General features: G+C 44.0%; 1 protein-coding gene across 4 annotated transcripts in view; it reads left to right on the top strand.

Moving 5' to 3' along the window:
* The window catches only part of LOC138966476 (uncharacterized), a 70,602-nt gene extending 45,155 nt beyond the window's left edge, over positions 1-25,447 (top strand). For 3 of the 4 annotated variants that reach the window (XM_070338736.1, XM_070338735.1, XM_070338734.1), the window contains exons 15-29: positions 1,292-1,571; positions 2,194-2,447; positions 3,160-3,279; positions 5,213-5,368; positions 5,777-5,893; positions 7,209-7,382; positions 8,695-8,928; positions 9,596-9,682; positions 16,646-16,732; positions 17,131-17,226; positions 17,714-17,821; positions 18,572-18,727; positions 19,511-19,603; positions 20,623-20,766; positions 21,286-25,447. In XM_070338736.1, coding sequence (XP_070194837.1) covers positions 1,292-1,571; positions 2,194-2,447; positions 3,160-3,279; positions 5,213-5,368; positions 5,777-5,893; positions 7,209-7,382; positions 8,695-8,928; positions 9,596-9,682; positions 16,646-16,732; positions 17,131-17,226; positions 17,714-17,821; positions 18,572-18,727; positions 19,511-19,603; positions 20,623-20,766; positions 21,286-21,330 — 2,151 coding nt within the window. In that variant the 3' untranslated portion in view covers positions 21,331-25,447. The remainder of the gene's footprint in view (positions 1-1,291; positions 1,572-2,193; positions 2,448-3,159; positions 3,280-5,212; positions 5,369-5,776; positions 5,894-7,208; positions 7,383-8,694; positions 8,929-9,595; positions 9,683-16,645; positions 16,733-17,130; positions 17,227-17,713; positions 17,822-18,571; positions 18,728-19,510; positions 19,604-20,622; positions 20,767-21,285) is intronic. The other variant, XR_011455700.1, reaches the window with a different exon arrangement.
* Positions 25,448-27,277: the final 1,830 nt, after the last annotated feature.

Here is a 27,277-nt window from a genome sequence, read left to right as displayed (position 1 = left end):
AAACGAAGAGAGGTACAGAAAAGCGTGCTATCCTTCTCAGCGCAACGAATACCCCGCTCTTCTTGTCAATTCCACGTGCACTGCCTTTGCCACGGGCGGTGGAGTGACGATGCTACGAGTATACGGTCTTGCTGCGTTGCGTTGCGTTCAGTTTCATTCTGTGAGTTCGACAGCTACTTGACTAAATATTGTATTTTCGCCTTACGCGACTTGTTTAGCGTTGTTATTGGTGCAAGTGTATGGTGCAACCCTCCTTATAAGGCTGCCAGAAATAAAGAAAAACAAGTTTTTAAAACCGAAGGGAGTCTTAATATAATGGATTTAGATTTACAGAGATTGTGAAGTGACATTCTGAGAAAGCAGGGTATGAAAAAAAGGTGAGCATCATAAATTGGGAGTTCTAAAAAGTGGACTCCATTGTATTGGGAGGTGAGAGATTAAAAATTGTGATGTATATAATGTTACTAGATACTACCAATACAGTTTTTAAAAGATCAGATTGAAATGACACATTTCTTCATGCCGCAGAAAATGTAAGAGTTGAAGATTTAGGAACTTTTTAAGAATATCTGAATATACAATGGGATTGTTTTGTATGGAATCTTCAACAGAATATTTAGGTAGCATTGAAGAGATAATTTTTTGGAGAAGGAAAGAGCGTTGATTCTTGTCTTCAGCATCTTCAGTGTACCTTTAGGCCCCCCCCCAAAAAATAGCCTGTTTACGGTATCCCGACCGACCCTATTTTTTCGCACGACCCTAGACTTTTTTTTTGCATTTGGGGAAAAAAAACTTTAAAAAAAAGTCTTTGTTTTTTGGTAAAATAACTTAAATAAATAAAAAAAATCCCAACCTACCGACCCTATTGTTTGGGCCTATGTTACCGTAAACAGACTATTTTTATTTTTTGGGGCTTAACCAAGTAATTTAGCTGCAATGTTTTAGCCAGCAATTTTATTGTCACTTTTTAGCCATCATAAACCGTCTTTGAATCTCTGGTTGCATGAAAATCTTGAACAAATGAGGCAGAGCGCTGTTTAGAGATCTGATAAACAAAGGGAAGTAAGCGCTCTAAATGCATACGACATGTGATATAGAGTAAGTGAGAGTTATTCGGAACCAGTCTCCTGGCACCTGAGAGAATAAGAAGCATTGAAATGAACAAGCGACTTTCATCCTCATCATTTCATCATCATGGTTGCATGAACAGTATTTTGGAATTGCTGGTTGAACAACATTGTGCATTCTCGCATTTAGTTTTCATTCATCATTATTTCCTTTGACATTTCAGGTTGTACAATCCGCTACGAGTCCTGTCACTTGTAGCACCACGGCTGTTAAGGCCAACTTCAAATTCGGCTACCATGTTTTTGGTCAGCAAGAGGCTCTGTTCCACGACGTTCAGCTTCAAGGCGACATGCTTCTCATTGCGCGTTTCTACCTCAAGAAACGCCCGCAGGACGCAGCGGAGGACATGTTCATGGAGCCATCAGCACAAGAGGCATCGCTTTACGACGAGGAGTCCCTCGTTGCATGGACCGCTCTGCCTCTTGTGCTGTGCGCCAACAATGGTGAGTCGATGTAGAAATGTCTGTCTACTTTTTATGTGTGCTTAGGCCAAAAAAAAAAATATGTGTGGTTACAGTAACATAGCCCCAAAAAATAGGGTAGGAAGGTAGGCAATCACTTTGGTTTTTTTTTAAACTTTTTTTCTAATGTGTACAAATTAAACCTACTTGACAGGGAAATAAGTGTGCGACTCGGGCGCTTTCGCTTTCATTACGTTTTCTGCACGCGTTTTCTTTTTTTTTTTTCTCTTTTTTTTTGACAAATGTAATAAAAAGTTACAGGGTCGGCCCCTACAAATAGGGTAGGTCGGGTTACCGTAACCACACCTATTTTTTTTTTAGGCCTTAAATGGAATGCTCTGCCTCTTGTGCTGTGTGCTCTATTATAGGGAAGTTGGTCATGTTCTTGTCTCTTGAACCTTGCTGGAAAGGGATGGTTTTGGAAGGACTAAAAAACAAAGAAATGAACACATCCTGTCATATCCTCATTTGTATCTGTTGCGCCCATGGTCGTTGTTCTTGGTTTTTTTAAACTTTGCTGGTAAAGGGATGGTTTTGGAAGGACGAAGAAACAAAGAAATGAACACATCCTCTCATATCACCATTTTTATCTGTCGCCGTTCAGAACTGTCAGCCCGTGGTCGCCGAGACTTTGACCCCAGCATGATGAAGATGAACACAGGTACCAAAATCCTTAAGCTTTTCCAGCCTCCTGTTCCCGAGCCTACCCGCATCCCGCTGCAAGACGTCAACTTTAACCGCGACTGGCGTCGCTACCGCAAAGCCACTCTCAAAATCCACATTTTCCAAGGCCAACCTCGACCTGGGTCACTGACCCCCAGCGAAATGTCTGATGACAACGAAGAAGTTCTGCCAGAGGTGAGTTATCGAGTGTGGGTGGTGTGGAAAGGGAGAGAACCCGAATTGACCTAGGTTGCATCTAGAGATTGGGTGTTTTTGAAGATGGAGAAGTTGGTTGTAAAAACTTAACCTGTCTAATTTTAAAAGAGGGTATAGGATAGAGAGCGAGAGAGCTACATGCAGAGGTAGCATTAGTGAGTGCTGACTGGAAATGTGTTTGGAGAACTGAGTAAATATACTGTTGAAAACATCTTCCAATGAGTTCAGACAGATACACCTGTTGTATGAATAGATGAATTCAGAGAAAGTTGATATTGGAAGGAGAAATTGGAAGCATCTAGGTTTGTTTTGCTTTGTGTATTATGAAAGGAATAATTAGGAAGATTAAGGGTCCTCTTGTGGAGTGTTTGTTAGGGGCTGTATATGGCAATTTCTGCGAAAACAGTCACTGTGGTCAAAATTTATTCATGTGCATCCCAAGACTGCTCTCACTGATACTTCCTTGAAAGTTTAGAAATTCAGCTTGAAGTGTGAGTCAGTGAGCTCAATAAAGTTTGCTTGCATTTCAGTCCAACTTTGACCTCATGTTCTGCAATCAGAGGCTAATCAATCAACAATGCCCAAAGTCGCAGAAATGGCTACATATTGCCATTTAGACTTGATTTGTCTAATCTCATGGAAGATGGTATTTTGGTGACGAATTTGTAATGTGCTTTCTCCTTGTCGTCAGTTTGCCTGGCTGCCCATGGATCGTCGCCAGCCCCCCATGGAGCCATTCCTGACTGGCGACGGCTTTGACATCTACCTAGATGGATGTCGCTACCTGCCCGATTCTGTCACTTTCTCCAGGGTGAGAGCAGAAAAACTGCCGGAGGGAAGGGGGTCTGGTACAGTGGAAACTCCCTGTTGAGACCTCCACAAATCTGAGAAAATCAGGTCTTAAAAAAGAGGGAGTCTTAAAATCAATCAATCAATCAATCAATATGAGGCTTATATCGCGCGTATTCCGTGGGTACAGTTCTAAGCGCAGGGATTTTTTTAATTTAAAATTTTTTTTTTTTATGCAATTTATATCGCGCACATATTCAAGGCGCAGGGATTTATTTATGCCGTGTGAGATGGAATTTTTTTTTACACAATACATCACGCATTCACATCGGCCAGCAGATCGCAGCCATTTCGGCGCATATCCTACTTTTCACGGCCTATTATTCCAAGTCACACAGGTATTTTGGTGGACATTTTTATCTATGCCTATACAATTTTGCCAGGAAAGACCCTTTTGTCAATCGTGGGATCTTTAACGTGCACACCCCAATGTAGTGTACACGAAGGGACCTCGGTTTTTCGTCTCATCCGAAAGACTAGCACTTGAACCCACCACCTAGGTTAGGAAAGGGGGGAGAAAATTGCTAACGCCCTGACCCAGGGTCGAACTCGCAACCTCTCGCTTCCGAGCGCAAGTGCGTTACCATGGGGGTGAATTTACAGCAACAAGAGTCACGCTACCCAGTTGCATGCGTGTTTGGGTGAAATAAGCTCCCTGCACTTCATTACAGAATGATTTAGGTCTTTTACGTGCCAGAGCAGTGACGGGGGGGGGGGGGGGGGGGGGGGGATTTTGGTACCGTCTCTGAGCCATCACATAAATTTGTCCCTGCCTTCACCCTGACCCTGCGGATCACAAGTCCAGTGCTCTACCAACTGAACTACAGTGGAACACCCCTTTTTGACTCACATGCGAAGCAAAAGTGAGTCTATGTACTCACCCGAGTCATCCGTCCGTCCGTCCGTCCGTCCCCCCCGTCCGTCCGTCCCCCCCGTCCGGCCGTCCGGAAAACTTTAACGTTGGATATTTCTTGGACACTATCCAGTCTATCAGTACCAAATTTGGCAAGATGGTGTATGATGACAAGGCCCCAAAAAACATACATAGCATCTTGACCTTGCTTCAAGGTCAAGGTCGCAGGGGCCATAAATGTTGTCTAAAAAACAGCTATTTTTCACATTTTTCCCATTTTCTCTGAAGTTTTTGAGATTTAATACCTCACCTATATATGATATATAGGGCAAAGTAAGCCCCATCTTTTGATACCAGTTTGGTTTACCTTGCTTCAAGGTCAAGGTCACAGGAGCTCTTCAAAGTTGGATTGTATACATATTTTGAAGTGACCTTGACCCTGAACTATGGAAGATAACTGTTTCAAACTTAAAAATTATGTGGGGCACATGTTATGCTTTCATCATGAGACACATTTGGTCACATATGATCAAGGTCAAGGTCACTTTGACCCTTATGAAATGTGACCAAAATAAGGTAGTGAACCACTAAAAGTGACCATATCTCATGGTAGAAAGAGCCAATAAGCACCATTGTACTTCCTATGTCTTGAATTAACAGCTTTGTGTTGCATGACCTTGGATGACCTTGACCTTGGGTCAAGGTCCCATGTATTTTGGTAGGAAAAATGTGTAAAGCAGTTCTTAGTGTATGATGTCATTGCTAGGTTTAGTTATTTGACCTTGAGTCATGTAAAGGTCAAGGTCAAGCATGTGAGTCATATGGGCTTTGCCCTTCTTGTTTGCATGTTTTTCTGCATATCAACTTATTTGAATGTGCATTGTGTACCATGAATACGTTGTTTTTGTGTGAAGATTTTTTAAATGTGTATTGTTGCTGTAGTGAAGATTATTTTATTGAAGATTAATTGTAAGGCACTTAGAACTATAGTAAGATTTGCGCCATATAAATACCCTTATTATTATTATTATTATCTGTACAGGTTGCTGGTCGTATTCTGGATCGTCGCTACGAAGTGCATGGCAAAGACCTGTCGTCCAGTGTGAAACTGGACAGCGACATCTACAACCCGGTGTACGAACACAAAGAGGAGTTCAGAGAGCCCTCCATCCCCCCGTCTGCTACTCTGCTGCTCAAGGTGTGTGTTGCATTTATTACATAGTGTTACGTTGCTTAAAGCGGAGATATAATTGCTATTGTCAGGTCGATTTTGGGGGTACCCTTACTTCGGCAGCGGTCACGTGACACCTATAACAGAATTCTTTGATCCGAAAAATGTGTTAGATAGCCAAGTGAAGGGCCTTTACTGGCATTTAAAGTTTGAATGATATGACATGGGAATGAATGTTTTAATTGGGGTAAAAAAATGGGTGCAATCATTTGTTTGCAAAGTTTATATGGCAGCTTGCTTTCCCCAGAGAGAAAGCAGCCCGAATTTCCACAAAGGTAACCTCACAGGTCTATATAAAATCTCATCTTATCCTTATCCTTATCCATGATTTAATATACCAGAGTAAATTAAAAAGAAACGTTGTTCTGTTTACAGGTGTACACCATTGACAACCACTACCGCAACTTGACAGTTGTAGGCTACGCAACGCTGAACGTGTTTGTGGAGACGGGCACAGAGAAACAGCCCAGTGTGGACAAGGGGGGACTACAGGTGTGCTTGTGTTCTCTCTCTTTCCTTCACTTGCTGCTTTTGTGTGTCACGTCTAAATATTCTGTTCTGTCAAACTTTGATCGAGGCAAAACTGTCTACAGTGGAACCCCCCTTTTAAGACCTCTCAAAATCTGGAAAAATCGGGTCTTAAAAAGTCTTGTGGGTAACAAGGACATTTATGGGAATTCGGAATTCCTCTGCTGTAACCTCATGAATATTAATGAGTAGCACATGGACCAATCGCTGGGTAATGCCAGAGATTGTGCCAGCCAGCTTAGCGTGGATGCTTTCCCCTTGACCTCGTTCGGTCACTCTCTTCTTTGTCTACCTACAGACAACATCATTTTTGCTCTGTCTCTACTTTTGACTTATTCTTCGTCTTTTCTCCACTGATTTCACATAAAAAGTAGGAAGTCTTAAAATGGGGGTAAATTTACAGATGTTATGAACAGAAGGTCTGAGAAATCAGGGTCTTAAAAAGGAGGGAGTCTTAAATTGGGGGGTCTTAAAATGGGGGTTCCACTGTAATATCTGTGTTTACCAAATTTGACTGACCGTAAATCTTTGTCTCTGATTCTTAAATATTGAAAAGTTTGTCTCCTTTAAAAAAAAAAAAATCTTAAACGAATTGAGGCAGAACGCTGTTTTAGAGATCTGATAACCTGGTTATCCTTTTTTAAAAGTAAAATAAATAATAAGTATGAAGAACAAAGGCATGCAAAAATACTGTACTGATGTAATGAATGTGTTTCTGTGAGGCATGTTATGGTAGGTGCTTTTTTGCAGTGCACTAGCTATAATGTATGAGGGGATAACAGTTCAGGATGTCATACAAGATATTGACTCCAGTTGTCATAAGTTCTGTTAGCACTGAGAGGTCACCATTGAGTTAAGTTTTCAACTGATCTATGCCAGAAAGCCATCATTTACAGCTGCACACAAGAGACGAATTCCTAAAAATAATAACATTGTCGGGGTTGTATGGGTTGTGGGAGATGGAGTGAGCTTCTCTTGGCAAAACCTCATCCAAACATTGGAGGGGCCACTCTAGCGAGGGGTGTATCAGAAACATGCACGTGAAAACATGCACGTGTTTCCAACTCACCCCTCGCTAGTGTTTGGCCACTGGAATGTTTGTACGAGGTTTTGCAAGAAAAGGTCATTCTTCCACAACGAATACAAAGACGACAGACTTATTTCCGAAAATCGTCTATTGAGCCTTCTGGGAAGGAGGACGAGTGTGTTACAAGTAATGAATAACTGGCAAACAACAACAACAATAGAATGCACTTGTGGATTTTCAATCTCCCCACAGGTTTCGCTGAACGAAGGCTGCCACCAGCTGCGGCTGTTCAACCAGGGACCCAATGGTGTGGACCCCTTCACCGAGGCGTGTCTGCGTGACGGCAACGTGAGAATCATCCCCTGCGCCTCCCTGCTGGTTCGTCTCTACAAGGTGCCCCGTGGACCCAAGGGAAAGCCACTGGAGGTGAGATCAGGCTGGATTTGGCTTTCATACAGTTGACACCACTTTAACCCCGTCCTTAATTGAGCACGAAGTCGACTTGGCGAAGCTTTGCGAAGTCTTTATTCTGAAAACCCGCAGCTACGGCGAAGTACTTGGTACCCTACTTGGCTTCGCAAGTTTTAACATTCGAAGCTACGCCGTAGCTCTGCGACGAAGTTGTTCTTTTTGTCAGAAGAGTGCTTTTTGAATCAAGATGGACGTAAAAATAACACTCGAAAGAGCAGAGTGCATTCCCTTGGACTTCGTGAAGATATGCTGAAAGTAGTTCAATTAAGGGATGAATTCTCATCCGGAAGCTTGACGAAGTGAGCTATGCGAAGTCGACTACATCCAATAAAGGACAGGCTTTACCTGTAGCAAATACCCAGCCCCATCACCTTCGTGTAACCGGCACGGTTGGCCTAGTGGTAAGGTGTCCGCCCCGTGATCGGGAGGTCGTGGGTTCGAACCCCGGCCGGGTCATACCTAAGACTTTAAAATTGGCAATCTAGTGGCTGCTCCGCCTGGCGTCTGGCATTATGGGGTTAGTGCTAGGACTGGTTGGTCCGGTGTCAGAATAATGTGACTGGGTGAGACATGAAGCCTGTGCTGCGACTTCTGTCTTGTGTGTGGCGCACGTTATATGTCAAAGCAGCACCGCCCTGATATGGCCCTTCGTGGTCGGCTGGGTGTTAAGCAAACAAACAAACAAACAAAAACTTCCTGTAGCTTGGTGCTTTGCCTCCCCTGCCTGTAGCGTATAATCAAAATTAGCTCTTTATCCTGTATGACATGAAGCCTTTATCATCCACCACTTTACAAACTTTCACACACATCACGCATTGATCACGCGAGCCGTTTTATAAATCGGTCTTACTTATAAATACATCTGATAAAAATACTGTCATTTTATTACAGCAAACAATTAAAAATAGCAACAGCTTTGTTTTGATCTAAAAAAACAACACTATCAGATGCAATGAAAACACTCCGGACTGACAGTTGACTATTTCTCATTTGCTGTATTTTCATATACATGTAAAAACAGATCCAAAAGTTATGGTTATGGGAAGATAGCTCAGTCGGTAGCGGCTCTAGCTTGAAACCAGTTGTCGCAATTGGCCCCCCGAAGTTCGGCGAGGGATTTATTTCTCAGCATCAACTTTCTGCAGAATCTCCTTGGTGCCCGAACACCCCTGTGCACAGTGCACAACCAGAAGAGTTATGCAGAACCAACGTCCTGGCAACTGAAACAGTACTTTATATAAAAAAAAAATCATCATCTTATTTTCAGTCGTGCAAAGTCTCCCAAGCGGACTGGGCCCGACTTGGACTGTGGCACCCTCGTCCCAAGTACTCAGACCGTATCTACATCTCCGACAAGTGCACGCCGCTGCGAGGGGAGACCAAGATGTTTCACTACATGATCCGCCGTCGCCCCATCACTGTGCGCGAGTCCGTCGCCATGAATGCCAAGGCCAAAGACAGCTTCCTTCGCAGTGACAAAAACATGGAGCAGTATATCAGGGTCAGTGAGGAGACTGGATTGAGCAAAGAAAAATTGTTCCCAAAAACATTAGAAAAATTATTAGATGTTATTCCTTTTCTTTCTTAATAAAATGATAATAATAAGGGTAATTATATGGAGCAAATCCTAGCATAGTTCTAAGCACCTTGAAAACAAGTGCTGACAAAATAAATTTGTCTCACGAGAAGTGGTTTAGGTAGTCTCAATGTTTAAATTCCCAGCAAAATCGTTGCTTCTAGCTTTCCGCTGGGAGGAAGCGACCCTAATTTCCAAGCATTGGGATAATAATGAAGTGATAAAGTAAATGAAATGAAATGAACTTACCTGTAAAATTATCTATAGGTTACAGCATATGAGAAAAAGTTAAACTCTTTAACCTGTATTTATGTGAAACCTTTTTTTTACTTCTTTTTTTTTTACTGTATTTTGATTTTAATATTTCAACTCATATTATTTTTTGTATGACACTAGTCATACTGAGCTAAATTTTTCTTTTTTCCTCACCTTTGATTGTCTTATTATTTGCATGTCTGTCAACTACAAAGAACTCTAGGTCAACAAACTTGTGAGTGTTTCGGGTTGTTTATATAATTGAACGTTCCATGAACTTGTTTTTCTTGGTTTTTTTGTTGTTTTTTTAAAAATATTCAATATTGTTTTTGTACAGAATCAACTGACCAAGTCAATGGACAGCAGACCGTTGGACCAAGATCTGAACCTCATCGCACAGTTCTCCCCCAAACATGGCATCAAGGTCAGTTGTCCTTAATTGCCATGTCTGTCACTCCCATTCATTCACTGTCAATTTCACATGACGAGTATTTTGTTGTGCATGGTGGTTCAGACCTCAAAATCAATACAATTTTGCTGTATTTTGTATGCATGATTATAATTACATATTCTTACGCCGAATCACATAATTTGCATTGACCCACTTCGATGCTTAGGTTATGATAAAAGCTACCCCGTCTAGGTATAAGGGGAGCAACCCCAACTAAAAAAGTGACTGCACCAGCATGACTGACACCCTGGGTTACGTCCCATGTAGCCTACTACGTCATCAATGGTGCTGGTCACGTGATACCCCTTCAATCGACTACTATCACTCAAGGGTGACGGTTGTGTACGCTTTTGCTCTGGCTGGTTTTGTGTCTACGGCACCCTCCGGCCTCGGCCCCCGTCTACTTCTTGCTGGCTTGCAGCTGGTGAGATCGTTCATATTTTCTTGTATATTTTATTGCTTCTGCTGTGAATTTCGCATGTCTGTTGGACTCTGAAGTTCTCAGCAGTTGTTTGGCTTCCTCATGGTCGCCATTTGCATTAGCACGTTGTCTGGCTTCTGTTGTTTTAGCCGTGTTCGGCTATTAACGCTGTTGTAGCTTGCTTTGTAGCTGCCGTCGGTAGCTGTTACGTATGTGCTTATCTATTTGCGTGCTTGCTTCTGAAATGTTTGTGTCTGTACGGACTTTATTATTTTCAGACTTGTGGCTTCCTCTTTGGTCGCCATTTTTAGCTAGCATGTTGTTGTTATGTTGATTTTTCGTCCGTACTCGGACGCTTAACTCTTCGTATAGCTAGTTGTTTAGCTGCCTTTGGTAGCTCCTAAACTGGTTTTAGCTGCCCTCTTTGCTGGCTTCTGAAAGGTTGGCGTCCGTTCGGACTTTGCTAGTTTCAGTTGTTTGTTTATTTTTCTCTCGGTGCTTACATGGCCGTTAATGAGAATTAGAGGGAGCTAAGGCCGAGGGTAGGGCTTGGGCCCTGCTAAGCTCTATCCCTCAGCAGCCTCTTCTTTTGAAGAACTCCGTTGTTGTTCATGTTGGCACAATTTTAGGCAATTTTTTACGTTGTTCTGTGCCGTTTTTTCTGTTACGGACGATTGGCCGTCTGGCTCTCAGCCGTCCGTTTTGGCCTCTAGGGCTGTCGTTTTACGTCTGTTTCGGCTCCAGAGTCTAGGGCTCTGGGGTCTGCACTTATCTTTTGCTTATTTCCAGAAATAGATTCCCTCGTTCGCGAGGTTTGCCGCGGCGGACTTCGTCGCCAGCTCTGCCCCCCGCCTGGGGGTTAGGCGACGTTCTCTCCTTCAGACTCTGGGTCTTCTCCGGACCAGGCTGCTGTCCACCGTGATGTTTCTGGACGGTCCCTTGGGGATCTTCTTCTCCTCTTCCTGGCCGGCATTTGTTGCCTTCCGCTTGCGGTAGCGCAACAGTGCATGTCCCTCCGGGGATCCGGCCACAACAAGGTTGGTGTCTGCAGCAGCCGTTTACGGCAGCTGCACTTCCGGTTTCCGGAATCGGATGTTCTCCTGCTAGTGAGCAGACGGTGTTCACGTCAGGTCTGAACCTCTCCGTACTCCAGCAGTCGGTTCCGACAGCTGGGCTTCCTGCTGTTGCAGGAAGTAGGGGTTCACCGTCTAGTGAGCAGACGGTGTTCACGTCCGGGCCGAACCCCGCCTTACGTCAGCAGTCGTCCGCGACAGCTGCTTCCGGCTCAGGCCGGAAGTAAAAGGCTCACTGGCTAGTGTTCGGACTACGTTCACGTCCGGTTTGAGCCTTGCCTTACGTCAGCAGTCGTCCGCGGCAGCTGCGCTTCCGGTTCCGGCCGGAAGTGTAGGTTCACCGGTAGTGCACAGGCTGCTGTCACGTCCGGTTTGGGCCTTACCCTACGTCAGCAGTCGTCAGCGTCAGCTGGGCTTCCGGTTCCGGCCGGAAGTGTAGGTTCACTGGTTAGTGCTCAGGCTGCTGTCACTTCTGGTTCGAGCCTTTACCTACTTCAGCAGTCGTCCGCGACAGCGCCGCTTCCGGTTACGGCCGGAAGCGTAGGTTCACTGGTTAGTGTACAGACTGCTGTCACGTCCGGTTTCGAGCCTTGCCCTACGGCAGCAGTCGTACGCGACGGCTGTGCTTCCAGTTCCGGCTGGAAGTATCGGTTCACTGGTTAGTGCACAGGCTACTGGCACGTTCAGTTTGAACCTTGCCTTACGGCGGCGGTCGTACGCGACCTCTGCTCTTCTGGCTGCGGACGGAAGTGTGAGCTCACCGGTTAGTGCACAGGCTGCTGTCACTTCTGGTTCGAGCTTGCCCTACTTCAGCAGTCGTCCGCGACAGCTTTGCTTCTGGTTCCGGCTGGAAGCGTAGGTTCACTGGTTAGTGCACAGACTACGGTCACGTTCGGTTTGAACCTTGCCTTATGTCGGCGATCGTACGCGACCTCTGCGCTTCTGGCTCCGGCCGGAAGTGGGGGCTCACTGGATAGTGGACCTGCTATGGTCCCATCTGGTTTGAGTCTGGTTTTTTCGTCAGCAGTGCCCTTTGGGCTTGCAGGCTCCCTGCCTCAGGCGGATTAGCAGCTACCACACACTTCGGTAGTGGGTTCTGCCGTTCCCCTCACTTCCTGTGCCTTTGGTCTTCGACGCCTCTCATCCTCCTCTTAGTCAGGGGTGAAGTTTGGCCGTTGACTTGCAGGAAAGGGGCTTCAGGCTCCGGCCTTCCCAGCTTCGGGACATTAGCGGCTCAGAGGAAGTTGCCTTTGCCCAAGATGTCCCGGAATTTGCTGTCGTCTTTTGCCCCTCTGCGTGCACCTTTGCCGGTCACGCCGGAACTTCTTCTTTGGGGAACGTTTCGAGTCCCCTGCTCTCTGAGCAGACTCTCTTCCCCTCTGAGGAAGTGGGCAGACAGCTTTTGGGACTTGCTTCCATTTCGGAGACACTCCTTTACGGAGTCCTTGGCGCCCTTTACACTCAGTAAAGAGCAGGACGCAGGGGATGCTTTCTCCACCTTTGCTAGGGCGAATTTAGAACGGAGAAGGCCTTCCTCTCTGCACAATGCCCATACGGTCATGTACAGACGGGATTTGTTCCTCGCCCATTCCTAGTTTGTGAGGAATCATGAGAGACACCCTTAGTTCTTCACCCTTGGTGGATGGGTCTCTCTTCGGCCTCCTGGCCTCTAAGGCCTCCTGGCCTTCAAGTCCTCCTGGTCTCTGAAGCCTCCTGGTCTCTTAGGCCTCCTGGCCCCCAAGGCCTCCTGGCCTCTAAGGCCTCCTGGCCTCCAAGGCCTCCAAGGCCTCCTGGCCTCTAGGGTCTCCTGGCTTCCAAGGCCTCCTGGCCTCTAAGGCCGCCTGGTCTCCAGGGCCTCCAAGGCCTCCATGGCCTCCTGGCCTCCAAGGCCTCCTGGCCTCTTAGGCCTCCTGGCCTCTAAGGTCTCCTGGCTTCCAAGGCCTCCTGGCCTCTAAGGCCACCTGGTCTCCAAGGCCTCCATGGCCTCCAAGGCCTCCGGGCCTCTAAGGCCTCCTGGCCTCTAAGGTCTCCTGGCTTCCAAGGCCTCCCTGGCCTCCTGGCCTCCAAGGAGATAAAGATTTGTAGGGACCTTCAGGTCTCTTCTTTTGCTCTTCAAGCTTCGAAGCAGCAAAACGGGCTCTACCTAAGCGGACTCAGCTTTTTCAGGCTAGTCCTCAGCTCAGGTTTATCCGGAGAGGTTCTTCCTTTCACAGACGTCTTAGTCTGTGTTTTTTGGGAACATCAGCCGGCATTAGGGCATCCGGGTTTTTTAGCCTCGGCTGGTACAACAGCCATTTCTTCCGTTGGTGGTGGTGGTTGTTGTTTGCTCTTTTGAACTCGGTCCTTGTGGGTCTTTCGCCGATTTAGACTCTGTCTTTCTAGCGATCGGACTGGTTCTGGTGTTTCGTCCAAACTCAAGGTTTACTTGAGTTGGCCTCGGAAGTTACATTCAGATTTTACTGAGTTTGCATTGGTTTTAGCAATGCATGGTGAGGGGTCATTCTTGTGGCCTATCACTTTTCTCAGCTTTATTGGCTAACCCTCCCCTTTCGGTGGAGGTCTAGTTAATTTCCTGGTTTCTTGGTGCGGGCTTTCAGCCCAGCATCTTTGATGGCAGGTCTACGGGCGTTTCGGCTCTCAGCCTTAGCTCGTGTAATAGTCTCCTGCCTGGCATGAGCGACTACGGTCTCCGTGTCTCTAGAATTTGTGTCTTCCTCTTCTCCCTCATCCTGCCATGAGGCGAGTCGGGTCGACTTCCGGTGGGGTGGGTTGCCTGTTAAGGTCACCCTTCTACCACTTGCATCTATTACGGACTCTTGCCTGTTGTGTTCCGTGTCTGATTCTCGGTTCTGAGGTATCAGACGTGTTTGGTTTTTCAGCCAGACTCAGGAATTTTCTGGGCTCGGTCGGCCGCGAAATTTACTTCGGGCCCTTCTTCTTGAGGACTCTCGTTCAGGGAGTCTTAAGGCTGGTTAGCTTCACAGTTTTCTGTTTTCCTTTCCAGTCTCGTTTCTGTTTTGGGTTTTTGGATTTTCTTTCATTTACCTACAAGCAGACTGCTTTGTGATCACTCTGACTTTAGTCATTTCGGTTAGAGTCTCCGGTCACATCAGGCTTTGGCCACCGCGTTCTCCGCTCTGCTGGCGGCTTACACTTTTCGTAGGCCGCTTCTTCCTCTGTTTACCTCCCTCTATGCTTCTGCATGGACTGGTAGTGGACTTCTGGTGACCGTCTCTTCTGAGATTTTTCTTTGAGTTTGACTCTGGTTTTTTGTACTCAGACGTCTCTCTCTCTTTCTCGGAAACAGGTCACTCCTCTCTGGAGCTGACCGTTATCTCTCCGGCCTTTCGGGCCTCTCTCCATGCCAAGGCTTTAAACTTTGGCATGATCGTCTTACGGTCCTGGGGAAGGTTGGTGCTTTTCATTTATGATCGGTCAACCTTACGCTTAGGCGTTTCCAGGGTTTTTGGCATTTCCTTCCAATAGTAAGGGGGGGGGGGGGGGGCAGCTTGTCTGTCCCTCTACTCGGCTCGGGTTATTCAAGGCTTGAGCCCCTTTCTGGGCTGTTTTTTATGGTTCAGGAGATGGGAAGAAGTGCTGAGCACAGCTTACGGGCTCTCTGATGCTGTCTTTCGCATTTTTTGCATGAGCGGCATTGCGACTGTCTTTTAGGTTGGTTCTCGGTCCTCGTTCTGTCATTTGGCAGTGGGCCAGTTCCTGGCAAGGGTTTTAGAGTGAGCTAGATGTTTTCTTTCTCACCGGCTCTTTTCCTGATTTTTGGCAGTGGGCCAGTTTTTTGGCGAGGGATTCTCTTTCCCTCCGCCTTGGCGTAGCTATCGGCTATCTTTCCCCTAGGCTCAGCCCGAGCTCTTTTTCCAGGGCCTGGGCCTCCTCCTCGGCCGTTTTACGGTCTGGGAGGTTGGATGATGTCCTGCACACAGCTTGCTGGTGCTCGGCTTTTGTCTTTATCAGTTTAATAGGGAGACATTGCTGCCTTGGGCCTCTTCCTTGGCCGTCTTGCGGTCCCACAGAATGAGCGAAGTTTTGAATACAGCTTATTGGCGATCAGACGATGTATTCATCAGCTTTTTTCTGAGAGACATCGCTTCGCTCTGTAACGATGGATCTAGGTCCCTGCCTGCCTTGGCGGCAGCGGGCCAGTGCATTTCCAGAAATTGATGGTGAGTTTGAACTTTTTTGATCTTACCCACCGCCTGGTTGGAGTTATCTGCAAATTATGTGATTCGGCGTAAGAATATGTAATTATAATCGAAAATTTTTATCTAAATTTTGATTTGATTAATATACTTACCCGAATCACATAAGTAATTCCCTCCCGCCTGCCCCGCTCGATATTTTTAGTATGCTATTAGTCGATTGAAGGGGTATCACGTGACCAGCACCATTGATGACGTAGTAGGCTACATGGGACGTAACCCAGGGTGTCAGTCATGCTGGTGCAGTCACTTTTTTAGTTGGGGTTGCTCCCCTTATACCTAGACGGGGTAGCTTTTATCATAACCTAAGCATCGAAGTGGGTCAATGCAAATTATGTGATTCGGGTAAGTATATTAATCAAATCAAAATTTAGATAAAAATTTTCGATTGTCTACAATACGATCAGTTTGAGAAAAAAATATGACGAGAAAAATTCCTAGACTACTTTTCTTCACAAGCGCAACCCGAAGCCGATCCAGTACTTTGACACATAACAGTTTTTGTCTGACAACATTGAAAGAAGTGTTTGTTTTAAATGTATTGGTAAACTTCATTTACGTTGCGACAGTCACGTGTGAAGCATGTTTATATCATGGATGTTCAAATGCAATGTGGAGTACGCTCAATTTTCTGAAAATACACCAAGTTTGTTTGAGAATACTCCAAGTGCAAAACAGGGGGTCCCAGGTCTGGTGGTTATGGTAACTGTAGACACAAAAAAAAGATTTCCGAAAGTATATGGTCTATGAAAGTTAGCGCAGTACATGTTATGTATGGAATGCTAAGCATGGAAAAAAACAAGTCTTTGCTTGACTGTTATTTGTTACACACTTTTTTCTAGCCTATTTAAAGCAGATTTGCTGGGAACTTGTGACAGACAAACAAGATAAGACATCATAGGCCGTCCACTTGTCGCATCTTTTCTTCTATCTTCTTTTGAAAGATTTCTAACTTTGCAGTCCTATTTACAAGTATTTTCTACATTATTTTTATATATTCCATTCTTTCCATACCATCCTGAAGAAGGCAGTTAAATGCCGAAATATTGATTTAAACTTACCTAACCTGGTTACTGGTGTGTTTTCTTTTTATTTAATTATTTTTATATGTGTAATTGGTTTATTTTATTTATTGTTCATTTCTCTTAATGTTCTGTCTTTTACACAAGCCTACACACTGACGATGTTACTTCATGGTTGTTAAAGTTATAATTTCGTGTTTCAGTTTGCACTGGACAGTGCTGTCAATCTGCCCTGGTCCAACTTCACACACGCACACATCTGTCTCAACCCTCCTGGAGCCTTCTACATGGTGAGAATGTTGTGTGTGTGTGTGTGTGTGTGTGTGTGTGTGTCTGTGTCTGTGTCTGTGTCTGTGTCTGTGTCTGTGTGTGTGTGTAGATGCAGACCTTGTCAGAGATTAAAACAAAGGAAGCAGAAGAAAAATTATGCACATAAAAGTGAAGAGCCATGTGGCATTTGCCATTTGCAAAAGCTGGCAACATCAAGGACTTTTCCAAATTTTCTTTCAGTTCATATATTTGACAAGTAAAACACTAGATTCAATGCTAAAAGCTAATAAGAGATACTGGAGTGATTAAATTAAATTCCCACTGTGAGCATAGTGTATGCAGTTGAACTGTGATGGACCTCGATCCTTGTCCTCTGTCTGTGAATATAATTAAACATTGTTGTTTGTTACTGTTGTAGGGCACACCTCATGCAACGTACGACAAGCTGACCTTCACAGAGAAGCTGGACCCGCGAAGCACACACAGCTCTCCTGCCTGGAGGGATGGCTACAAGGTATGATTTCCCAATGGTTAGACAATAACTTTGAATCACAATGAGAGGGTGAACGCTCTGAACAGGTATTCGTGCTGTAGAACTTGACAGTGTGTAAAAATCCCAAACATATAGACTGCATTCAAAAAGGAAGAACCCCAACACAATAAAGGTCAAATGAACAATTAGTTATGAAGACAACTAAACATTCATAACAGCTTTAAGCTATCTCTTTGGGAGATGGTTGTTTGTTGTTGTGGGGACCGAGGTTCGATTATGACATTTAGATTTTAGAAGACTGCTGTCTTGGTTTTAAAATTCAATTTCACCATTTCTCAAAGTTATTTCTACAATTTGTCGGACACCATACCTTACTTGCAATTGACAACTGAGGTTTTCTGATGCAGATTCAGATATATACTCTCAATGTCTGCATTTTGTATTGTACGCGTGTGTACAATTCAGTCGTGAACGTGAACTTACCTTTGGTCATTGTGTGTGATTTCAGCACTTCCCTCGCCGGTCGTTCCATCGCTTCCTTACCATCATCGTCCACCTGCAGGAAATCTTCGTCACCTCCACTCGCGACAACTACAAATACGGCCTCCTGGAACAGGTAAAAAAGCTTTCTTTTTGAACTTACAGTGGTACCTGTGATGAAAGGACCCTCTGATGAGAGGACACCTCCCTTGAAAGGACATCTTCTGTTGTCCTTTAGTATCTTATCTCTACCAAATATACCTGTCATGACAGGCCACCTTCAATGTAAGGACACTTTCGGATGGTCCCAAGGGTGTTCCTCCGAAAACGGCGTATGGCTGCCTAAATGGCGGGGTAAAAAACGGTCATACACGTAAAATTCCACTCGTGCAAAAAACACGAGTGTACGTGGGAGTTTCAGCCCACAAACGCAGAAGAAGTCCCAAGGGTGTTCTTTCATTGCAGGTAATCTTTTGGCCCTACAAAAACTGCTGGTGCTATGGGTATGCAAAGGTTCCCAAGAGCATACAAGGAGACAGCAGCAGCCACACCCTATCACAAACAGAACTCTACCATTGATAGGTATCTAGCTGGCGACATAGAAGAAACGTCTATCTACTATAAATAGCTCGCGCTCTTCGCCGGCAGACAACTCTGCAAAGTCTGCTGTGAAGGGTGATGCAGTAGTCTCCCTGTCACATAAGGATTTGAATCATAAGGATGTCTGAATGATCGCAAGCATGTGAAGGCTACAAGATGGAACTGAAGAGAGTTGATTGAATATTTTCTACAGATTGATTCAAAATGGATGTGTCAACTATATTCCAATTTCATGAGTCTATCCTGGTTATTGACACAGAATTTGTTTAACCTCCATCTTTGTCAGGCGTGGACAGCAGTGCAGGTGTTCAAGGACAAGTACGCCTACACGTCGACCTTCCAGCTGCCGCTGTTCAGCGGTGGACCGTCACAGCAGATGCTGAAGCAGCTGGCGCGCGAACCCTGCAAGGAGTGGATGGAGCGTAACATCCGCAGTGGCTCGGCAAGTTGCATTTTGTACCCTTGTATACTCTTCCGTCCCCCTACCCTCTGCCCCTCCCCCTCCTCCAACTGCTCTCTTCCCTCCTTTGCCCTCCCCCTGCCCACCCCTCACCAAAACAACAACAAAACAAACAAAAACGAACAAACAAACAAGCATACATTGCAGCTTACTTTCCACCGTCGTCACTGTCCACCCACTGTTGCACATTGTTTAAAATGAAAACATGGACATTTCTGGTCAGTTTGTCCTGAACTAAAACCCTTAAAAAACGGGCGGGGGGGGGGGGGGGGGGGGGGGGGGGTCTGTGAGGGGAGGGTGTCAGGGAAGAGGGTGGGAAGGGGTGGGGGAGGGTGAGTGGGGGGATGGAGTGGGGGTGCCTGCTTTTAGGTTTGTGTGTGTGTGTGTGTTTTTTTGCAGTTATCTAATGTCTGAATGAATGATGACCGGCACGGTTGGCCTAGTGGTAAGGCGTCCGCCCCGTGATCGGGAGGTCGTGGGTTTGAACCCCGGCCGGGTCATACCTAAGACTTTAAAATTGGCAATCTAGTGGCTGCTTCGTCTGGCGTCTGGCATTATGGGGTTAGTGCTAGGACTGGTTGGTCCGGTGTCAGAATAATGTGACTGGGTGAGACATGAAGCCTGTGCTGCGACTTCTGTCTTGTGTGTGGCGCACGTAATATGTCAAAGCAGCACCTACCTGATATGGCCCTTCGTGGTCGGCTGGGCATTAAGCAAACAAACAAAATATCTGAATAAGAGTCTTGTTTGTGTTGCGATGAACAGATCAAGCTGATTGAAGGAGCTTCGGTCTTCAGCCGACTGTGTGATGCCAGACGAGATGATGAGCTGATCTACGATGCTCCCAACTCCCGCCTGGTCAGTTTTAATTGGCTCTGATTTTTACCAAGGAATTCATTTGCTAGGGAATTAGTGTATGAAGGGATCAGCCTTTCACGTTTCAATGCCTGTAATGTTAACCTGAGTGTATCATAAACCTGGTATGAACAACAACAAAAATGATGTTCTATTTTTTCAAACGTAACAAAAAAATGTGCATGTATGTTCTTTTTTCAAACTTTCTATGCGGTAAAGGTGTATATTTGAGCTGATTCTCACACGTTTGAAGATATCCATCCCAGGGGTGTCAAAGAGGACAGGTGGCATGAAACATTAAAACTGGCTGTTTGCACGGTTTTTGCAATGGTTTGATATTTCAAATCCACTTAGTTTGGCTGATGGGGTCTATGTCGACCAAAAGAGTGGGATTCCCTGTAGGTGGAGTTCCTGGAGAGGGATTCCCTGTATACAGGGAATACCACAGGATTTACTTCCTGTAGCGTGTCGCTGATATCGCTGAAAGTCACGTGATGCTTGGCGACATCGGTAGAATTTGATGTTTTTCAATCTTTTTTGATATTTCTTAGAAATTCGAGTATGGTTTGCAAGTTTTATTGAAAAACTCCACCCTGTGGGATTCCCTGTATACAGGGAATGCCCCTCCAGGAACTCCACCTACAGGGAATCCCACTCTTTTGGTCGACATAGACCCCATCAGCCTTAGTTTGTGTGCGTGTGCCCTTGACATCCTATAACCACTACTCTCCCCTTTATTTTCTTTCCGTTGCCAGAGTTCCTTCCCTTTTGTGTTTCCCTCCATCTTCTTTTCCAACCTTGTTCGTGTTCGTTCCGTCAGTGTTGCTTTTGCTTTTTGTTGTTCTTTGTTTTTGTTACCGGATGAAGCTTTTATAAGCGAACATTCGTATTATTGTGCTGTCCTTGTAATGGTGAGTACAGAATTCTTTTGTTTTTCAACTTTATATTTTGATGTACTTTTAAGATAAAAAGCATTAAAAAGTCACATTCATCGTTCTATCAAAAGTTGCTTGCCATCACAGGTGGAGATCAACACAGACTACGTTCCACGCGGCCTGGAGGGTGTCTACACCAGGGAGAAGGCTGGACGGCCGCTGGAGTCACTGGTTCCTCACGGCAAGAACCCCGAGCAGTTCCTGGATGGCCTGGCCACCAAGTTCAAGAGTGTCAGTATTGTGTGCTGTGTGTTAGGGGTTGTGAGGCCTAATCTTGGAGGGGTGTGGGTGTTGGGGGGGGGGGGGTGAGGGTTGGGTGTGTGTGTGTGTGTGTGTGTGTTTACTTTCACATGCATTTGCATCCTCAGACAAGCTAAACAGGTAACAACACATGTGCATGTGTGTGTTTGTGTATGTCTGTGTCAGTATACCTTTACATACACATGCATGCACAGACAAGCCAAACAGGTAACAACACACGTGCATGTGTGTGTTTGTGTATGTATATGTCTGTGTCTGTGTCTGTGTGTGTGTACCTTCACATGTACGTGCATGTGTAGATATATGCCAAACATGTAACAACACATGTTTTGTTGACTCCAATTAAATTCCCATTTTCTTGAATGCAGTTGTTATTCCACCTTGTCACAAACGTTTCCATAATTGGTTAAGTTTAAGGTTAATTCATTATAATTTCTTCAGTTTTGAGTCTGCCAGTCCTATTTGTAAAATCAGCATGTATTGTTCCAGTTGGTGTACAAGCTGTACGAGGAGGGAAACGTGAACAACAACTAGCGTCCCTTCCCTGCACATTCTTGCAGCTTGTCTCCCCTGCTTCACCCTTTTTACGAAGGGATTGACAACTTGGCAAACAAGCAAGCTGACAAGTGACCAATATCCAGCACACCAGGGCTGAGCTGCACGAAGCGATAGTGGGTGCCACCCAAATGGGTGAGAACAAACCTCAGGCTCTGATTCGTTTAAATCACACCAAATCTCAATTTCAACCAATCAAATACTGCGTCTGACTCCCACCCGGTTGGTCACTGTCTCGTGCACCTCGGCCCAGCTTGGGATCCAGTAGCTGTATCTTACAGCAGATTCACAAAACAAGATCAGTGGATTATTTATAACCATCATCAAGGAGTGATGGAACAATGATCTGCGCTGGGGTATAAGCTATGCTATGTTTTGGCGATGAAACTGTGACACATGTGCAGATACAGATATGTGTATCTATAAACACCAGGAGACAAAGAGAAAAGTGTGTGCTATTTTGTGAAAATGGACATGTGATGGAACCACAGGCCTTGATGCTGTGAAATGGGACACAACAATAAATTGTGCGATGTGGAGAGACCTTAGGGGTGCCCAGGACACTGTAACTCCTCTTTATCTCAAGTTGCAAGCAGCGACAACAGAAAGTGACAAGAATATAAAAATGACAAACTCCATGGACTAAAGCCGAAACTCTGTGAGCAGCCAGTGCAAACTTTGAACTCTAACCGAGTCACAATCTGGTTCTCTTGAAAAAAACAAATTGCATTCAGCAAAAAGTGAACTAATATTGAACAAAAAGAACCACAGCTAGGTTCTGTGAAAGGACTTCTGAAGAAGCCATCAGAAATTTCGTGTTGTGGTGACTGTGTACTCAATGGACAAGGTGAATCCTTGTGAAAATGTGGATTTTTTTTTTATTCAGAACTCGGCCAAAACCGGTCTAAAAGACTTCTTCTAAGACAGAAAAATAGTCACAACGGTTCTGGAGAAAAAAAATGTGGATACTCCAAAGTTGGGTGAAACAACTCATATGTGGTTTGTGACAAGACGTTGAGCAGTGGAACTCAGGGTGAAAAGCGTTCATACAAGTACGCAAACTTGCTGTGCTGATCATCAAAGGTCAAAGGACAGCTTTTTCATGTGTGATTTGATCAGTAGTCACAGTGTCTTAACGACTGAACTTTGACAGCAATATGCGGGCAGGCTTGGGAATGGCAAAGACTAGAAGAAGCCATAAATACTCAAGGACCAAAACAAGAAGCAGATGACTTTTTGCAACATTTTTGGATGTACTAGATCTTAGATCTGTTTGATTTTATATGCAACATAGCTAGCTGGAAAAGAAGAAAAAGAAAAAAGAAAAGAAAATGTTGAATATAATCTGGATCCATGATTATTTGAATAAAGTTATAAACTATTTTAATGATTTCCTTGAATGACAAGAATAAGTTTGAAACAATGTATTGATTTGAAGGCTTTTAAAGTCTAGATGTAGAAATAAAATTATTTACAAAGTTATACATAGTTACATGTCTGATGATGACATTTTCTTGTATACACCTGTGTTGACCTTTATGATGCTGGGGCATAATGTTTCCAGGTGAATTTGAATTCTTGTTTTGAGCCTGTGAAATGTTTGTGTCAAAACAATGTTACCTATGTTGATTATGAAGATAACTGCTGACTATTTATGTGTACTCTTAACCTTCTGATGTCCTTTCTACCAGAAGAAAAAGACAAAGATAGACCAATTCTAGGCGCCTGTTACTTTACAACTGTATGCCTATTTTCAATTTGATGCATAACACTCAATTCTCTTTAAACCATTACATGAATTAGAAATTAGTTTTGGAATGTCATTCGTACTTCAATCTCTCTCCTCCCTCACCCCCCCCCCCAAATCCTGCATGTCATACAATGCTAGCTTCTTCTTGCAGAGTAATAATTTGACAATATTGAACAGAGAATTATGAATGTGATTGTTAGGTAAGTAAAGTAGTTGGAAGGACATAATTTGTTTGTTAAAATCACAGTAGCTTCCTAATAGTGTCTCACTGTTGTTGTTTGATGACATAATCATGCTTGATTCGGCTAAAGTCAAAAGCACAAGTGTTCAGCATCACATTCTGATAATCAAGCTCAGCGTTTTACTCAAGTGATAATTTACATTTAACTGTTCAGTTGGTCCTTTTTGTGTTCTTGGGTGTTTTGAAAAAAACCCACACAAAACTCTGTAAAGAACTTGTAAAGCTTTTCAACTCAGTACAGTGGTACCTGCGATGAAAGGACGCCCTTGGGACCAGGTAAACGTGTCCCTACATTGCAGGTGGCCTGTCATGACAGGTAGATTTTGGTGAAGATAATAGACAAAGGGTCTCGAGGAAGTGTCCTTTCACTGGAGGTGTACACCCATCAGAGGGGCCTCATATCACAGGTACCACTGGAGGTGTACACCCATCAGAGGGGCCTCATATCACAGGTACCACTGGAGGTGTACACCCATCAGAGGGGCCTCATATCACAGGTACCACTGGAGGTGTACACCCATCAGAGGGGCCTCATATCACAGGTACCACTGGAGGTGAGATGTTAACATTTGTATGGAAGTGTGAAGCCATTGAGGACTTGATCAGACATTGAGTCTTGTCTTCGGAACTTTGTTTTTGACTTCATAAAATGCAAAATAATTTGAATGTAGAGATTGAAATGTGTTTACTTTCACGTGATTGTGTTTGTATCTTGTGGCAGTTTCTCTTACTGATTGTACAACCTTCCCAGGGTTCAAGTTTGCAATATTTTTTAATTTGGCAGCCTGATTTTTGCCTCCCCTGTGTTAATGATGTGGACTTGTTTTGCTGGCCTGTGTATATTATGTACAGTTGTGTTATTATTTATTCAATAACCCATATTGTATACACTTGTAATGTATCTAATTACAGCTGTTTTGATATATCTTTCTCACATGGTATGGTAGTGCTACCTGGAATAAAATGATAAGGACCTCTGTTTGAGAAATATTGTTTTGTAGTACAATGGCCATATTTAAGTAGATACGTAATTAATGACCTTGTTTTTGTTGGTACCTTTTTTAAACTTGACTTTGATTCCTTGAATGGTATGTAGATAGTAGAGCCTATGCTTGTTATTAGAATTATCTAAATACTGTTAATCATGACAGAACATACATAGGGTATATCTGGATTTAATTATTATCTGATTTGAAAATGGAAGCTTGGGTATATAGTGAGCCACAGTTAAAAGTGTCATTATTGGGATAGAAAATACAACAAACATAACTTTTATGTGTGTATTTTAGCATAGGAAAGGAAGATATCTAATTTCGGGTATAATTTTTTGAGTCACTTGAGAAAAAGTGACTCTATGTAATCGGTCAGTGTTAGTCTGTCCGGCCGGCCGTCCGGCCGGCCGGCCGTCCGTAGACACCACCTTAACGTTGGACTTTTCTCGGAAACTATCAAAGCGATCGGGCTCATATTTTGTTTAGTCGTGACCTCCAATGACCTCTACACTTTAACGATGGTTTCGTTGACCTTTGACCTTTTTCAAGGTCACAGGTCAGCGTCAAAGGAAAAATTAGACATTTTATATCTTTGACAAAGTTCATCGGATGTGATTGAAACTTTGTAGGATTATTCTTTACATCAAAGTATTTACATCTGTAGCCTTTTACGAACGTTATCAGAAAAACAAGGGAGATAACTAGCCTTTTCTGTTCGGCAACACACAACTTAACGTTGGGCTTTTCTCGGAAACTATAAAAGTGACCGGGCTCAAATTTTATGTGAACGTGACTCATTGTGTTGTGAATAGCAATTTCTTCCTGTCCATCTGATGCCTCATATAATATTCAGAACTGCGAAAGTGACTCGATCGAGCGTTTGCTCTTCTTGTTTAATGGTAGAGATTACTAAATAGAGATATGTTTGTGGTTTGATTTATTGAACACTTTTACAATTGATTGCGACTAATACATGGATACTTAAAACTGTCAGTAGTTACCTGACACAATTTGCATAATTATATCTTGTGATACATGGGAAAGGATATCTTATTTGACTCTTTTGAGTGATAATTTGTTGAATCTGTCTTAATAAAACTTTAGTCTTTTGCACTTTTGTGTGTGTGTTTTTTTCTTCTTTCTTTTGAAGATGGTGGATGCATGAAAGAATTATGGCAGCTGTAGCTGTAATTGTGACCTTTTATTTTATAATTGCTTCATCTGAATTTGTCAAAAATCACAAATTTCTGTCAGTAAACCCTTTTTTGGGCAACCAAGGGCGATAACTGACGCAGGGCAAAGCCAAGGGGAGATCATTCACATATCAAACATGGTTTTCAAATAGGGCACTTCATGAACTTTACATTAATAAATAGTTTTCTGTGACTTTGTATGTAAAACTTGTTTGAAATCAGAGGCAAAGTTGTCAATATCTGGACAGACTGCATCATTAACCAGTGTAGCCCGGTTTCTTCCATCTTAACTAGTCTTCCCAGGCTTTTTGGTCCGGTTGGGTGGAAGGGAGCGTGAGGGTGCTGGCCGAGAGAGTGCGCTGGACTGTTGCTATTGATGCTATAGCATGTAGTTTGAAAGCTACATTTACTTGTCTCTAACTCTGGGTTTTTTTTCAACTCATTCTTCGTCTGCCGGGTTAGGGGGAGTCCCATATTGGTTGGGACGAGAAAGAATTTACCCGATGCTCCCCAGCATGTCGTAAGAGGCGACTAACGGATTCTGTTTCTCCTTTTACCCTTGTTAAGTGTTTCTTGTATAGAATATAGTCAATGTTTGTAAAGATTTTAGTCAAGCAGTTTGTGAGAAATGTTAAGTCCTTTGTACTGGAAACTTGCATTCTCCCAGTAAGGTCATATATTGTACTACGTTGCAAGCCCCTGGAGCAAATTTTTGATTAGTGCTTTTGTGAACAAGAAACAATTGACAAGTGGCTCTATCCCATCACCCCCCTTCCCTCCGTCGCGATATAACCTTGAACGGGTGAAAACGACGTTAAACACCAAATAAAGAAAAGAAAGAAATTTATACATTTACTTCTCTCTCACTCTGTTTCTTTTTTTTCAACTCATTCTTCGTCTCTGTCCCCAGAGGTGAAAAAGACAACATTATCACACATCACAGAACAGTTGTGTATATATATCTTTGATGTGATCATCACAAACAATGAGCAGTTACTTCTCTTTACCTCCTACATTGAAAACATTCTTCACGTATGTCCAAATAAAACATCTGTAATTTAAATGAAACTGTTCTCTGTCTCTCTATCTCTATCTGTCTGTGTGTGTGTGTGTGTGTGTGTGTGTCTCTCTCTCTCTCTCTCTCTCTCTCTCTCTCTCTCTCTCTCTCTCTCTCTCTCTAGCTCATGCTCTCTCGCTCTTAAAATGTTTTTGTATACATGTATGTTCGCTACCATTATAAGGGACAATGACCAGTATGATAAAAACAATCCAATCCATTCTCTCCTTCCCTCTAGCTCTCTCTCTCTCTCTCTTCCTCTCTCCCAACCCTCCCTCGCCCCTTCCCTCTCCCCCTCGCCCCCTCCCCCACCTCACTCTCTCTCTCTCTCTCTCTCTCTCTCTCTCTCTCTCTCTCTCTCTCTCTCTCTCTTTGTCAGTATTTGAAGTACAAACTCAACAGCATCAACAGTTTTATCGTATCTGTTTTTCCCAACTGTTCACATTTCAGGACATTGCACAGTGTTTCAATAATCTGTCAGATTTGGAATAATTTACGTCGCGGATCAGCAGTAAAAAAAGGTAACAGCAGATGTTGACGGTCTCCGTTAAGCGATGTCACTCAGAATCGACAAGTTGAAACAAGCCCATGAAGCTACCATGAACCCCCCATTTTAAGACCCCCCGATTAAAAACTCCCTCCCTCTTAAGACCGTGTTTTCTTAGATTTTCTGTTCATAACCTGTGTAAAGTA

The sequence above is a fragment of the Littorina saxatilis genome, linkage group LG5 (genome assembly GCF_037325665.1).
Source record: "Littorina saxatilis isolate snail1 linkage group LG5, US_GU_Lsax_2.0, whole genome shotgun sequence".
NCBI lineage: Eukaryota > Metazoa > Mollusca > Gastropoda > Littorinimorpha > Littorinidae > Littorina > Littorina saxatilis.
This window is presented reverse-complemented; position numbering and strand designations above follow the sequence as displayed.